The sequence below is a fragment of the Podarcis pityusensis genome (assembly GCF_964106645.2).
Source record: "Podarcis pityusensis genome assembly, chromosome: 13".
NCBI lineage: Eukaryota > Metazoa > Chordata > Lepidosauria > Squamata > Lacertidae > Podarcis > Podarcis pityusensis.
The window spans coordinates 938,942-952,020 of record NC_138038.1 but is presented as its reverse complement, the minus strand read 5'-3'; the positions used below and the strand labels follow the sequence as shown (position 1 = coordinate 952,020).

The following is a 13,079-nucleotide window of genomic DNA, read 5'->3' as shown; positions in this document are numbered from 1 at the left end:
CCTGCTGCAGAAAGACCCGCAGGGGGTTTGGAGGCCGGGAGCGTTTTACTCAAGGAAGCTCAGCAAGTCCGAACAGAACTACACCATCTGGGACAGGGAGTTGCTGGCCATTCATGCAGCGTTCAAAGCGTGGAGGCACTTCCTGATCGGCGCCAAGCACACGGTGCAGGTCTGCACGGACCACAAGAATCTAGAGCACTGGCGCACGGCACAGTTCCTGAACCAGAGGCAGATACGTTGGGCTGAGTTCTTTGCGAATTTCGACTTCCGAATAGAATATGTCCCGGGGGACACCAACATCATGGCGGATGCTCTCTCCCGTAAGCCACAGTATCTGGAGGAGGCAACGCCAGCGGCCGCCATGCACATCTTCGCACCGACAGTGTGGGCGTGCGCGGCGGCAACAGTTGACCTGGATGCGGTGCGACGAGCGTTGCAGGATGACTCCTTCGCGCAAGCAAAGATGGCAGAGGTGCACAGGGGCACGGCAGCGACCGACGAGTTCCAGCTGCGAGATGGTTTGCTCATCCGTAAAGGGGCCATCTACGTGCCGGGAGACGAACTTCGCGCCAAGGTACTGCAGCAGCTGCACGACGCGCCCACTGCCGGGCACTTTGGCAAGGAGAAGACGGTGGAATTAGTAGCCAGAGACTTCTGGTGGCCCGGAATGAGAGGGGAAGTCGCGGACTACGTGGCGAGGTGTGACACCTGCCAGAGGGCCAAACCAGTGCACAGACCGCCGGCCGGACTGCTGGAACCGCTGCAAACTCCGTTCGAACCATGGGAGAGAGTGGCCCTGGACTTTGTCACGGATCTGCCCAGCTCGAGGGGCAAGACGGCTGTGCTGGTGGTGGTGGACTTGTTCTCCAAGATGGCACATTTCATTCCGTGTGCGAAGGTGGCCACGGCGGAACAAACCGCCAAACTGTTCATAGACCACGTGTTCAAGGTTCACGGTCTGCCGCGGTCTATTCTGTCCGACCGAGGGCGACAGTTCATCTCGAACTTCTGGCAGAGGCTGATGGGCTTCCTGAACGTCAAGATCAACCTGGCGTCGGCTAGACACCCGCAGACCAACGGGCAAGCGGAGCGGGTCAATGCCATCATGCAGCAGTACCTGAGATGTTATGCGAATCAACAGCCTGCGACGTGGGTGGATTACCTGCCTCTCGCCGAGTTCGCCTACAACAACACGAAGCACGTGTCCACGGGGGTCACGCCGTTCTTCGCCAACAACGGGAGGCACCCCAGAACCTTCCCGGGACTGGAAAGAATGGGGGAGGGGGAGCCGCAGACAGCAGATGCGTTCGCGTCGGAGTTGCAGGAGGTCCACGATCAGCTGCGGCGGCACCTGGAGCTGGCTAAACACGCATACAAGGTACAAGCGGACAAACACAGAAGGGTTGGCGAAGAGATCCATGTGGGAGACTGGGTCTGGTTAGCAGCCCACGCAGTGCCGGCCAGGTCGTTGGCGAAGAAGAAACTAGGGCATAAACAACTGGGGCCCTACCAAGTCGAAGAACAGGTCAACCCGGTGGCTTTCAGGCTGGCTCTTCCGGAGGGTTCCAGAATGCATCCGGTGTTCCACAGATCGGTGCTCACTCCCTACAAGGCACCTCACAGGTTTCAGGAACCAGGAACGGCACCGGGTCCGCTCCGAGAGAGAACCGGGCAAGGGGGAGTGGCACAGGAGGAGCGCATCAACGAAGTCACGGAGATTTTGGACTCCAGATGGGGGGAAGAGGGGGTAGAATACCTTCTCGCCAAGGAGGGCACCCCGGCCAGTGCCAACAGCTGGGTGCCGGGCTACGCTTTAGACGAACCTCTGCTCAAAGAAGAGTTTCATGCCCTCTTCCCACACAGGCCAATGCCAGCAGACTTTTTCGACGACTGGCTTTTCACGCCCACGCTTTCAGCCAGCACGTTCCGGGGGTTCGACTCGGACGAGGAACCGACACGAGACGCCCGTTCCCCGGAGGGGTCACCCTCGGGATCTGCTTCAGAACCCTCGTATTGGTGGGATGATCGACCAGAGGAGCAGTTCCGCAGAAGGTGGCTGGAGGGTCCAGGACGAGCAACGTCTCCAGAAGGCAACGAGGGAGAGATGGACATGGACGTTTTCGGGGACGACCCGGGTTTCGAGCACGGCGGCACAGAGATGGAAGCGGAGGTGACCGTCGTCAACGAGAGCAGGGAGGAAGAACCGGAAGACTTCGGATGGCGGCCCGCCACGGGAAGCGAACTGTATCCGACATTCGTCCCCCTGACACAGCAGCACCCAGATCCCGCACCGGAAGGAGGGGAGGGGGGAAGAGGGGGCTTCGAGGGGGGGATGGATGTCAGGGGTTCAGGAGCAGAGGCAAGGGCAAGGGAGGAAACAGAGAGCGAGGGGGAGGAGGCAGAAGAAAAGATGAGTGATGACGACGACCCGAGATCTCCGAGTCTTTCCAGTGAATCAGAAGATTCACAGAAAGGAGCACCAGTGGCCAGGGCAAGGGGGGAGCCTAGGGGGACACCCCAGGAAGATAGAGCCAGAGGGGACTCAGAGGGGAGCAGTTGGAAATCGGGACCAGCGTCACCGCCAGAGAGCAGGGAAGAGGAAGGGCGCCAGGGATCAAGCGCTGGCAGCTCACAACAGGGGGGAGGGCACGAGTCAGGAGTGGCCACACCTCCATCGGGGAGCGAAGAAACGGTCAGACGGAAGGTGGAAGGTTGGGCGCGCGCGACAAGTTCAAATGCACAGGAAGGTGGCGCAGTAGGCAGCCCGGAAAGGGAGCCAGGTCCTAAAGCCCGCCGAAAGGAGGGAGAAGAGTCAGGGGGGTCAGCGTCAGCGTCAGAGGAATCCCGGAAAGAAGAGACCCCGGGGGGCAGAGGGACCCAGAGAAGAACAGTCAGGCGGAAAAGGTGGAGCAAGGCTAGGATATTAAGTTGGTGTACAAGGGGCGGAGACTCAGATGGAGCTTCGCCGATCTAACCATTAGACGTAGGGTTGCACGCAGCAGCTTGAGAATGGAAACTGTAACTCAATAAAGACTTTTATTTAATGATCGCTGGCTAGCGTGATCCTCTGTGAGCTAGGATCTGGAAGCAACTCTGACAATGCCGTAAATTTCATACCTGTGGTCCACAACTGTTCCCAGTCAGCAAACATAATGTTATGTCCGACGTCTTGTGCCCATTTAATCATAGCCGATTTTACCATTTCATCCTGAGTGTTCCATTTCAGCAGCAAGTTATACATTCTTGATAAATTCTTAGTTTTGGGTTCTAACAGTTCAGTTTCTAATTTTGATTTTTCCACCTGGAAGCCAATTTTCTTGTCCAATTTAAATGCCTCCATTATCTGAAAATAATGAAGCCAGTCTCGCACTTTGTTTTTTAGTTTTTCAAAACTCTGCAATTTCAGTCTATCTCCATCTTGTTCCAAAATTTCCCAATATTTCGGCCATTTGACCTCCATATTGAGCTTTTTCAAGGCTTTCGCTTCCATTGGTGACAGCCACCTTGGGGTTTTATTTTCTAACAAATCCTTATATCTTATCCAAACATTAAACAGCGCTTTCCTGACAATGTGGTTTTTAAATGCTTTATGTGCTTTGACCTTATCATACCATAGATATGCATGCCATCCAAATACATTGTTAAAACCTTCTAGGTCCAAAATGTCAGTGTTTTCAAGAAGTAGCCATTCTTTCAACCAGCAAAAAGCTGCTGATTCATAGTAAAGTTTGAGGTCTGGCAGGGCAAATCCACCTCTTTCCTTTGCATCTGTTAGTATTTTAAATTTTATTCTGGGCTTCTTGCCCTGCCAGACGAATCTAGAAATATCTTTCTGCCACCTCTTGAAACAATCCATTTTGTCCACAATTTGCAAAGTTTGAAACAAAAACAACATTCTAGGCAATACATTCATTTTTATCGCAGCAATACGGCCCAGCAGTGAAAGCTTCAAATTTGACCAAATTTCTAAATCTCTTTTCACTTCAGCCCAACATTTTTCATAGTTGTCTTGAAATAGATTCCCATTTTTTGCTGTCATGTTAATCCCCAGGTATTTAACTTTCTTAACCACTGTTAAACCTGTCTCATTCTGAAACCTCTCTCTTTCAATCGGTGTTAAATTTTTCTCTAAAACCTTAGTTTTTGACTTATTCAATTTAAATCCTGCCACTTGACCAAATTCTTGAATCAGTTCTAAAACCCTTTTAGTACTAGATTCTGGCTCCTGTAACGTCAATACTAAGTCATCTGCAAATGCTCTCAATTTGTACTGTTTAGTTCCGACCTGTATACCTTTAACCGACTGGTCCCTTCTAATCATATTCAGCAAAACCTCCAGGACCGAAATAAAAAGAAGTGGGGAAATTGGGCAACCTTGTCGTGTCCCTTTTTCAATTTTAAGTTCTTCCGTCACAACATTATTTACAATTAGTTTAGCCTTTTGTTCTGAATAAATTGCACTTATACCATTCTCAAAACCTTGGCCTACCCCCATACCCTGTAGATTCTTCTTCATAAAGTTCCAAGAGCATAGGATCAGTTCCAATCTGTTACCTCTGAGGATGTGGACAGGCTGCTTGGACAAGTGAAACTGACCAAAACATCCTCAGTCGCACTGGTCAAGGATCTCCAGTGTGCTGGGGATTGAGGTGATAGCTGTTTCCTAGTTCTGCTGGATCTCTCAGTGGCTTTGATACCATCGAACCATGACATCCTTCTGGACCATCTAGAGGAGCTGGGAGCTGGGGGCACTGTCATACAGTGGTTCCACTCCTGGGTTGTGTCCAGAAAGTGGTGTTGGGGGATGAGTGTTCAGACCCCTGGGCTCTCACTTGTGGGGTGCCTCAGGGTTCTGTCCTCTCTCCCATGCTCATATAGAAGCCACTGGGAGAGATCATCAGGGGGGTTGGGTTGAGTGTTCATCAGTATGCGGATGATACCCAGCTCTATCTCTCTTTTCATTCAGAACCAATGAAGGCAGTGAAGGTCCTGTGTGAATGTCTGGAGGCAGTTGGAGGATGGATGGCAGCTAATGGATTGAGGTTGAATCCTGACAAGACAGAAGTACTGTTTTTAGGGGACAGGGGACGGGCAGGTGTGGGGGACTTCCCGATCCTGAATGGGGTAACTGTGCCCCTGAAGGACCAGGTGTGCAGCCTGGGAGTCATTTTGGACTTGCAGCTGTCCATGGAGGCGCAGGTCAATTCTGTGTCCAGGGCAGCTGTTTACCAGCTTCATCTAGTACGCAGGCTGAGACCCTACCTGCCCACAGACTGTCTCGCCATAGTGGTGCATGCTCTAGTTATCTCCCGCTTGGACTACTGCAATGTACTCTATGTGGGGCTACCTTTGAAGGGACCTGGAAATTACAACTAATCCAGAATGCGGCAGCTAGACTGGTGACTGGGAGCGGCACCGAGACCATATAAAGCAGGCTTCAACCTTGGCCCTCCAGATGTTTTGAGACTACAATTCCCATCATCCCTAGCTAGGTATCATGGGAGTTGCAGGCCAAAAACATCTGGAGAGCTGAGGTTGAGGAAGCCTGATATAAAGGACCTTCATTGGCTCCCAGTGCGTTTCTGAGCACAGTTAAAAGTGTTCGTACTGACCTTTAAAGCCCTAAACTGCCTCAGCCCTACATACCTGAAGGAGCTTTTTTGTTCCCATCGTTCAGCCCGGACACTGAGATCCTCCTCCAAGGGTCTTCCGCTGGTTCCCTCACTGTGAGAAGCGAGGTTACAGGGAACCAGGCACAGGGCCTTCTCAGTAGCGGCACCCTTCCTGTGGAACACCCTCCCTTCAGATGTCAAGGAAATAAACAACTATCTGACTTGTAGAAGAAATCTGAAGGCAACCCTGTTCAGGGAAGTTTTAAATGTTTGATGTTTTAGTATGTTCTGATATATGCTGTGAGCCACCCAGAGTGGCTGGGGAAACCCAGCCAGATGGGTGGGGTATAAATAAGAAAATTATTATTATTAATAATAATAATTTTGTTTGACTCCTCAAAGGGGAAGGTGTTTCCAAAGCTGAAGAAGCGAAGCCCCCAGGGGTCCTCAGAGTCAGCATCAGACAAGGAGGAGGAGGAGGCAACTGATTACGTTTTCCGGATCCTCTATCCTGGCCTTCAGTCAGAGTTTGGTAAGGTTGCTCGCCTGGTAGAAACTGAGAAAGCTGACATAGTTATCTTAAATAAGATTTTTTTTCCACCTTAGGCTAACTTTTTAATTTTACTACATGTTATAAACATATAGGAGTATATTCCATTCATATTTCATAAGCCATTGTAGCCTGCCTTCCATGACCTGAGGAATATCAAGGAATGCTCAGAGGTGTGCATGATCCAGTTTGGATACATTAAAATTCTGCACCAAGGAATGCTCATGTCCACCACCAGTATAAATTATGGAAATTTGCTTACTTTGTGTCAGGCATGGAGAGTCCTCCCCTCCCTTCAGTAACTTCACAGATAAGAATTAATGAGCAGCTGATAGATCTATAGTCCTTTTATTACAGCATCATGTTGCGAGCACAAATACACAGCTCTCCACAAGGAAGGCAGTTGGCTAGTCTAATCCTCTTTCCGGCTTCCGCAGCATTTTGGGCGCCAACGGGAAGTTCCTCCCTCTGACTCCTTTGTTCCCTGATACGTTTGGACCTCCAAGTCCGAGGGGAGGTCCCTCATGCTTTCAAGTGACGAGACAACTAGCTGCCCCCTCCCTTCTGGTTCTGTTGTCATTATCTCATAACTGAGTAACTCCCCCAAGCTGTTCAGCTTCTGCCTGTCTCTGCTTCTGAACATGCTGTGGACAAGGGGGGGGCGACTCTTCCCCCTCCAGCTCTCCATCGGAGAGAAGCTGGTCTGCCATAGAATGCATTCCCCAGTCCTCGTCTTCAGGCCATTCCCTGACACTTTGCATAATGTATTATACAGTCCTTACCATGCTTTTTAACATCTACATGAAGCCGTTGGGAGATCATCAGGGGGTTTGGGCTGGGTGTCCATCAATATGCGGATGATACCCAGCTCTACCTCTTTTTCAAATCAGAACCAGTGAAGGCGGTGAAGGTCCTGTGTGAGTGTCTGGAGGGGGTTGGAGGATGGCGGCTAATGGATTGAGGTTGAATCCTGACAAGACGGAAGTACTGTTCTTGGGGGACGAGGGACGGGTGGGTGTGGGGGACTCCCTGGTCCTGAATGGGGTAACTGTGCGCCTGAAGGACCACGTGCGCAGCCTTGGAGTCATTTTGGACTCACAGCTGTCTATGGAGGCGCAGGTCAATTCTGTGTCCAGGGCAGCTGTTTACCAACTCCATCTGGTACACAGGCCTATCTGCCCGCAGACTGTCTCACCAGAGTGGTGCATGCTCTAGTTATCTCCCCCTTGGACTACTGCAATGCGCTCTATGTGGGGCTACCTTTGAAGGTGAATCGAAAACTACAACTAATCCAGAATGCGGCAGCTAGACTGGTGACTGGGGGCAGCCGCCTAGACCATATAACACCGGTCCTGAAAGACCTACTGGTACATTGGTTCCCAGTACATTTCCGAGCACAATTCAAAGTGTTGGTGCTGATCTTTAAAGCCCTAAATGGCCTCAGCCCAGTATACCTGAAGGAGCGTCTCCACTCCCATCGTTCTGCCCGGACACTGAGATCCAGCGCCAAGGGCCTTCTGGCGGTTCCCTCGCTGCAAGAAGCCAAGTTACAGGGAACCAGGCAGAGGGCCTTCTCAGTAGTGGCACCCACCCTGTGGAACGCCCTCCCACTAGATGTCAAAGAGAAAAACACTACCTGACATTTAGAAGACATCTGAAGGCAGACCTGTTCAGAGAAGTTTTTAATGTGTGACATTAATGTGTTTTTAATGTGTGACATTTTAATGTATTTTTAATCTTTGTTGGAAGCTGCCCAGAGTGGCTTGGGAAACCCAGGCAGATGGGCAGGGTACAAATAATAAATTACTATTATTACTATTACTATTACTATTACTGATTTGCATATTTTATTCATGGTTTGCTCACTCGGAACTGTGTAAGGCGCTGGCGTCCCAGCCAGTCTCTGGCTTCTGAAGTTTCAGTCAGTGTTGCCCACACTTTGGGAGCTTGCTTTCATAAGGATTAGAAATCTGTACTTGTATTTAAATATATTAATAAATGAAAGTTGGGGGAACTGAATCCTCCATCAAACATCAAAGGGTGTGTATTTGCTCTGCTCTCTCTACATGTTGACTGACTCCCAACTCCTATTGTGTTAGTGATCTTAATTATTGTTCTTTTCATTTATATCCAACCTTTTCATCCAAGGAGCTCAAGTTGGCATACATAATTCTCCTCCCCATTTTATCCTCACAACACCCCTGGGAGGTAGGTTAGGCTGAGAGGCAGTGACTGGCACCCAAGGCCACTCATTGAACTTCATGGCTGAGTGAGGATTTGAATCCTGTTCTCCCAAGTCCTAAGCCCAACACTCTAACCACTAGGCCACACTGGCTATCTTTTGCTTTCCCATAGGGGGATTTCTGGCCAATGATGGATTTTTCTACTATTCCTAGAATCGTAGAGTTGGAACCAACCCTCAGCAATGTGGGAATCACAGCTAGTGAGTTCCTAGTGTGTTTTTCCTTTTTCCAGGCTTGAGGAAGTGGCATGGACTGTGCCCGCCTTCATGTTTTGCCTTTTCTCTCCCTTCCTCTTTAGTGGTTGTTAACCACCCTTCTTGCCTTCCCTCCAACTCTACTGCCGCTGGGAAAGAAAAGGCCTGGATGCGTCGGACCTCTGCCAGAGTGGTGGTGATGCCCAAATGGTCTCTGAGTCTTCCTGAGGCAACGGCTCCCCTTCTGGTCACGTTGGGGTCCAGCCCACACCTGTGTAATGTTGTTGTTGGCACATAGAGGGTGCTTCTTGCTTTTGGCTTGGCAGCTGGAGCAGATGCTGGCATTTATGAATCAGGGCAGGGCAGGCAGCTGCGATCCTCCTCTTCCCCATCTTTTTCCTTGGCTCATTCCCTTGGGCTGCTTTGCCTGGAGGCACACAAGCAGAAGAAGCAAGTTCATTTAATTCATAACATTTATATACACCTTGGTTGTAAGAAAAAAAAAGTGGTTTACAAGAAGAATAAAACAATAAAATTATTTTTTAAAAACCCTATGTAAAACATTTTTTAAAAATTAACATTAAACATACATCAATTGTCTGCATGTCTGGACAGGCTTGTCTAAATTTTTTTTTAGCAGGTACCGAAAAGGGTACAGCAATTCCACCTGCCTGATGTCAACAGGCAAGGAGTTCCAAAGTGTGCAGGTGCTGCCAAACTAAAACATTGCTTTCTTATAAATGCAGAACAGTATTATGTGGCACCTGTAAGAGTGACTGTGATTAGGGCTGCTGCCCAGTTTAAAGAAATCTTAATAGATTGATCATACAATGCTTTTTAAACCAATGAACTGATTAGACCTGCATGTCCATAAAATACTCACAGCTGTGAAGGAAAAGTGGCCTCCTTTCTTCCCTCTGTAATGGTGCGCTGCATGTGTCACAGCTGGCCCCAATCCCTTCTGTGTTGGGAGGAGGAGGAGAGGATGCCTGATGCCCACAGATGCATAAATAGCTATAACAATTAACATTTAAAAAAATGAAAACCGTGAAATCTATTGTCCAATTAAATCAGAGGCATGTTTTAATGGATCTAATCTCTTTTAGTAGTGATATAATGTTGCTGTCATACTTCTTGTTGGTTATAATCTGAGGCAGATGAAAGGAAGGAGGCAACGGAGCTCAAATGAAAAATGTCCTTTAACAGATCAGCAGCTGCAGCCACCTCTGCAGAGATGGAGCCATCCCTCTTGCTGTCCAAAGGATGATCTGGGGAAGACTTTGTCCTCTCCAGGTTCCTGTCGGGTCAGCCCCTCTCCCTTTTGGATCTCAGGCTGGAGGGGACAAGGGCTGGGTTGGCTTTGCCCTGCAGCCAAGAATTGGCCCAGCAGACCTCAGCCTGACTTTCCCCAGTGTCACTATGGGGACATTATTGTTGTTAATGCTTGGGTCCTTCCTTTCCACCAAATGATACTTGAGGCATCTGATAGCAACATGGAAAACTGTCAATCAGCTGACCTTTGAAAAACACAGTACTGTTTTTTCATTTCTCCTAGAAAGCAATAGAATCTGCTTTGTGCCTTCATTTTTAAATTGATTAGTTAAAAGCCCAGGCAGTTCACCTGCTAAATACCTGAACAGGTTGGTTGATGTAGGATTTAGCAAATGCCAGCAGACACAAAGCCTGCTTCTCTGTGCAGAGTGACCTTCCTGCTGTGATCTGAATCAAAATGCTCCTCCCACCGTCCTTGAATTCACATTCCCCATGTCCCCTGCATAGAGTTTAGAGAGCAAGATATGGCTTTTGCGTCCTCCTGTGGTTCAATTCTTGTTTGGTGGAGGAAGGCTCCATTGCCCTGTCCCTCAAGAACAATCTGCTCCAGGGATGCTCTTTCTTCTTGTATCAAAGCATTTGGCATCCTTTCCAAAACTCATTTAGGCCATGGTGCTCCAGTGGGACATGTAGGGGTGATTCATGGAAATTTCCCTTCAATCATTTTGGTGTGGTAAAATTGTTTCAGAGTGACTCTGCTGCAGATTTGGAGTCAGCATGTCATTGCAGGGCTCCTGCAAGCCAGTTAGATGAGAGCTTGTAATTGGAAGGCACATCAGAGCCTTTGCTCTGATGTGAAACCAGCCAGGGATTATTTTGAAAGTTTTGCTGTGAATTGTAACTTAGCTGCCTCACAGCTCTTAAGTGCTTAGCCAGTTCTCCATGAAGTTTATGTGAGATGGTGAGCACTTAAGGTTAGTTGTTTCTGGGATAGCCAACAAGGCCGCCGGAGGTTGCTGGACTACAACCTCCCAACACGCACACCCAGTTTAGCCCAATGGTCCTGGACAATGGGAGTTGTAGTCCAACATCATCTGGGCAGCACAAGGTTGGCTACCCTGAGAAAGGGTTTGTATCTTTCCCTTCATCAAAGATCCCACAGTGATTTGCAAGATTTCAAAAATACAACATATATTTTATAACAAGACAGAAAATGTGAACTGGATTCTGGAAAAAGTACCGTATTTTTTGCTCTATAAGACTCACTTTTCCCCTCCTAAATAGTAAGGGGAAATGTGTGTGCGTCTTATGGAGCGAATGCAGGCTGTGCAGCTATCCCAGAAGCCAGAACAGCAAGAGGGATTGCTGCTTTCACTGCGCAGCGATCCCTCTTGCTGTTCTGGCTTCTGAGATTCAGAATATTTTTTTTCTTGTTTTCCTCCTCCAAAAACTAGGTGCGTCTTGTGGTCTGGTGCGTCTTATAGAGCGAAAAATATGGTATATAGATAGGTAAAAGGTAAAGGTAAAGGACCCCTGACAGTTAGATCCAGTCGCGAACAACTCTGGGGTTGTGGCGCTCATCTCGCTTTATTGGCCGAGGGAGCCAGCGTACAGCTTCCGGGTCATGTGGCCAGTATGACTAAGCCGCTTCTGGCAAACCAGAGCAGCGCACGGAAACGCTGTTTACCTTCCCGCCGGAGCGGTACCTATTTATCTACTTGCACTTTGACGTGCTTTTGAACTGCTAGGTTGGCAGGAGCAGGGACCGAGCAACGGGAGCTCACCCTGTCATGGGGATTCGAACCGCCAACCTTCTGATAAGCAAGCCCTAGGCTCTGTGGTTTAACCCACAACGCCACCCACATCCCTTATATAGATAAGTAGAGGGTTTTAAAAGAGGATTGGACAAATTCATGGAGAATAAGGCTATCAATGGCTTCTAGCCCTTGAACTCTAGTTTTTGAACTCTGAACAGCATCCTCTGTACTCAGCCCAGCTCCTTCTTTACCTACACATCCAGAGGAGGTAAAAGCTGTGGCTAAAAATAACTTGAGACTTGGCCAGCTCCAGAGAATGCTTCTGAGGCTGCCTAGAGACAAGCAAAAGCCCAGGCATCTCTGCTGTCCTACTATGTATGGAGGACCCAAGAAAGTTAAAGGCTGGGTGAGAGGATCCTGTTTTCCTGCCTCAGCTCATCCGGATGACCCTGTCTCACTGCTGGGGGTGGGGGCTTTCCAGAGGACTCCCCTCCACTCCAAACATCTTGGATGGAACCATTCTTCCCAGCGATAGAGCTCTTGATTCTTTTCCCTTTCATCACAGGAAAAGGGACCCTGCAAACACCAGAGGCAAGGTTTCTCTCTCCTCTGACCGCAGGGTTCCCAGTTCCCTTGAGGCACACAGTCCCTTGCAAATGACCCCAAGTTAGTCAGCAAGGAATAGGAGGTGCACAGCTTGATGGCTGAGCACCTGCGCTGCATGCAAGGGGTCCCTGGTTCAATCTCCAGCACCTCTGGGAAGGGCTGGGAAAGTATCACTGCCTGAGACTGCTGCCATTCAGTGCTGACAGTACTAGCTAGATGGGCTGGGTACAAGGCAGCTTCCCTTGTGCTCCCTGCAAATTCATGCATTTTCCTTGGAGACTGAGGTGGTTATCTTGAGAAAAGCCTCCTTAGGTGCCACCTTTGGTTGTGCCAGTGAGCCCAGTTTGTGGATGCTGGTGCAGTTGACCTTTTCTCTCTTTAATTGAAAGCCTTCCTGTGATTGGGTGAAGATCATGCAATTGGTTTAATCGATGTAGCCCTCCAAATATTGTGTGTCTGATTTTTCCCATCTAACTTTCCCTCTCTCTCTGCTCCTGGGGTAAGCTGCTTCAAACCTTATCCTGATGTTGTGCTATTCTCTTTCTGCATTTCTAGCCCCGCAGGATCTGGTCGACACCCAGACGAGCACCCTCCCTTCCATGTGGCAGCCAGGCACCCGCAAGTCCTCCTGCTCATCCTGCTCTCAGAGCGGATCCACGGAGAGTGGCCCCTCCAATGGCTGCAACCATGAAAGGCAAGGCGACAGAGGCTGGCTTGGGGCTGAGATGGGGCTGCTCTCTGCCAGGGAGCCCAGGTGGCCTCACAGAGGCAAAAGGGCTGACTTGAGGGCTGGCGGGGTGAGGTCCGGAAGGACAATTAAAGCACATGACTCCCCCCAGAGAATC

At 49.4% G+C, this 13,079-nt stretch overlaps 1 protein-coding gene across 1 annotated transcript in view; it reads left to right on the top strand.

The window, feature by feature from the left end:
- Positions 1 to 13,079, top strand: part of SGSM1 (small G protein signaling modulator 1) — a 99,217-nt gene that overhangs the window by 46,386 nt on the left and 39,752 nt on the right. The window contains exons 11-13 of the mRNA XM_080979188.1: positions 6,015 to 6,144; positions 8,704 to 8,874; positions 12,790 to 12,928. Coding sequence (XP_080835314.1) covers positions 6,015 to 6,144; positions 8,704 to 8,874; positions 12,790 to 12,928 — 440 coding nt within the window. The remainder of the gene's footprint in view (positions 1 to 6,014; positions 6,145 to 8,703; positions 8,875 to 12,789; positions 12,929 to 13,079) is intronic.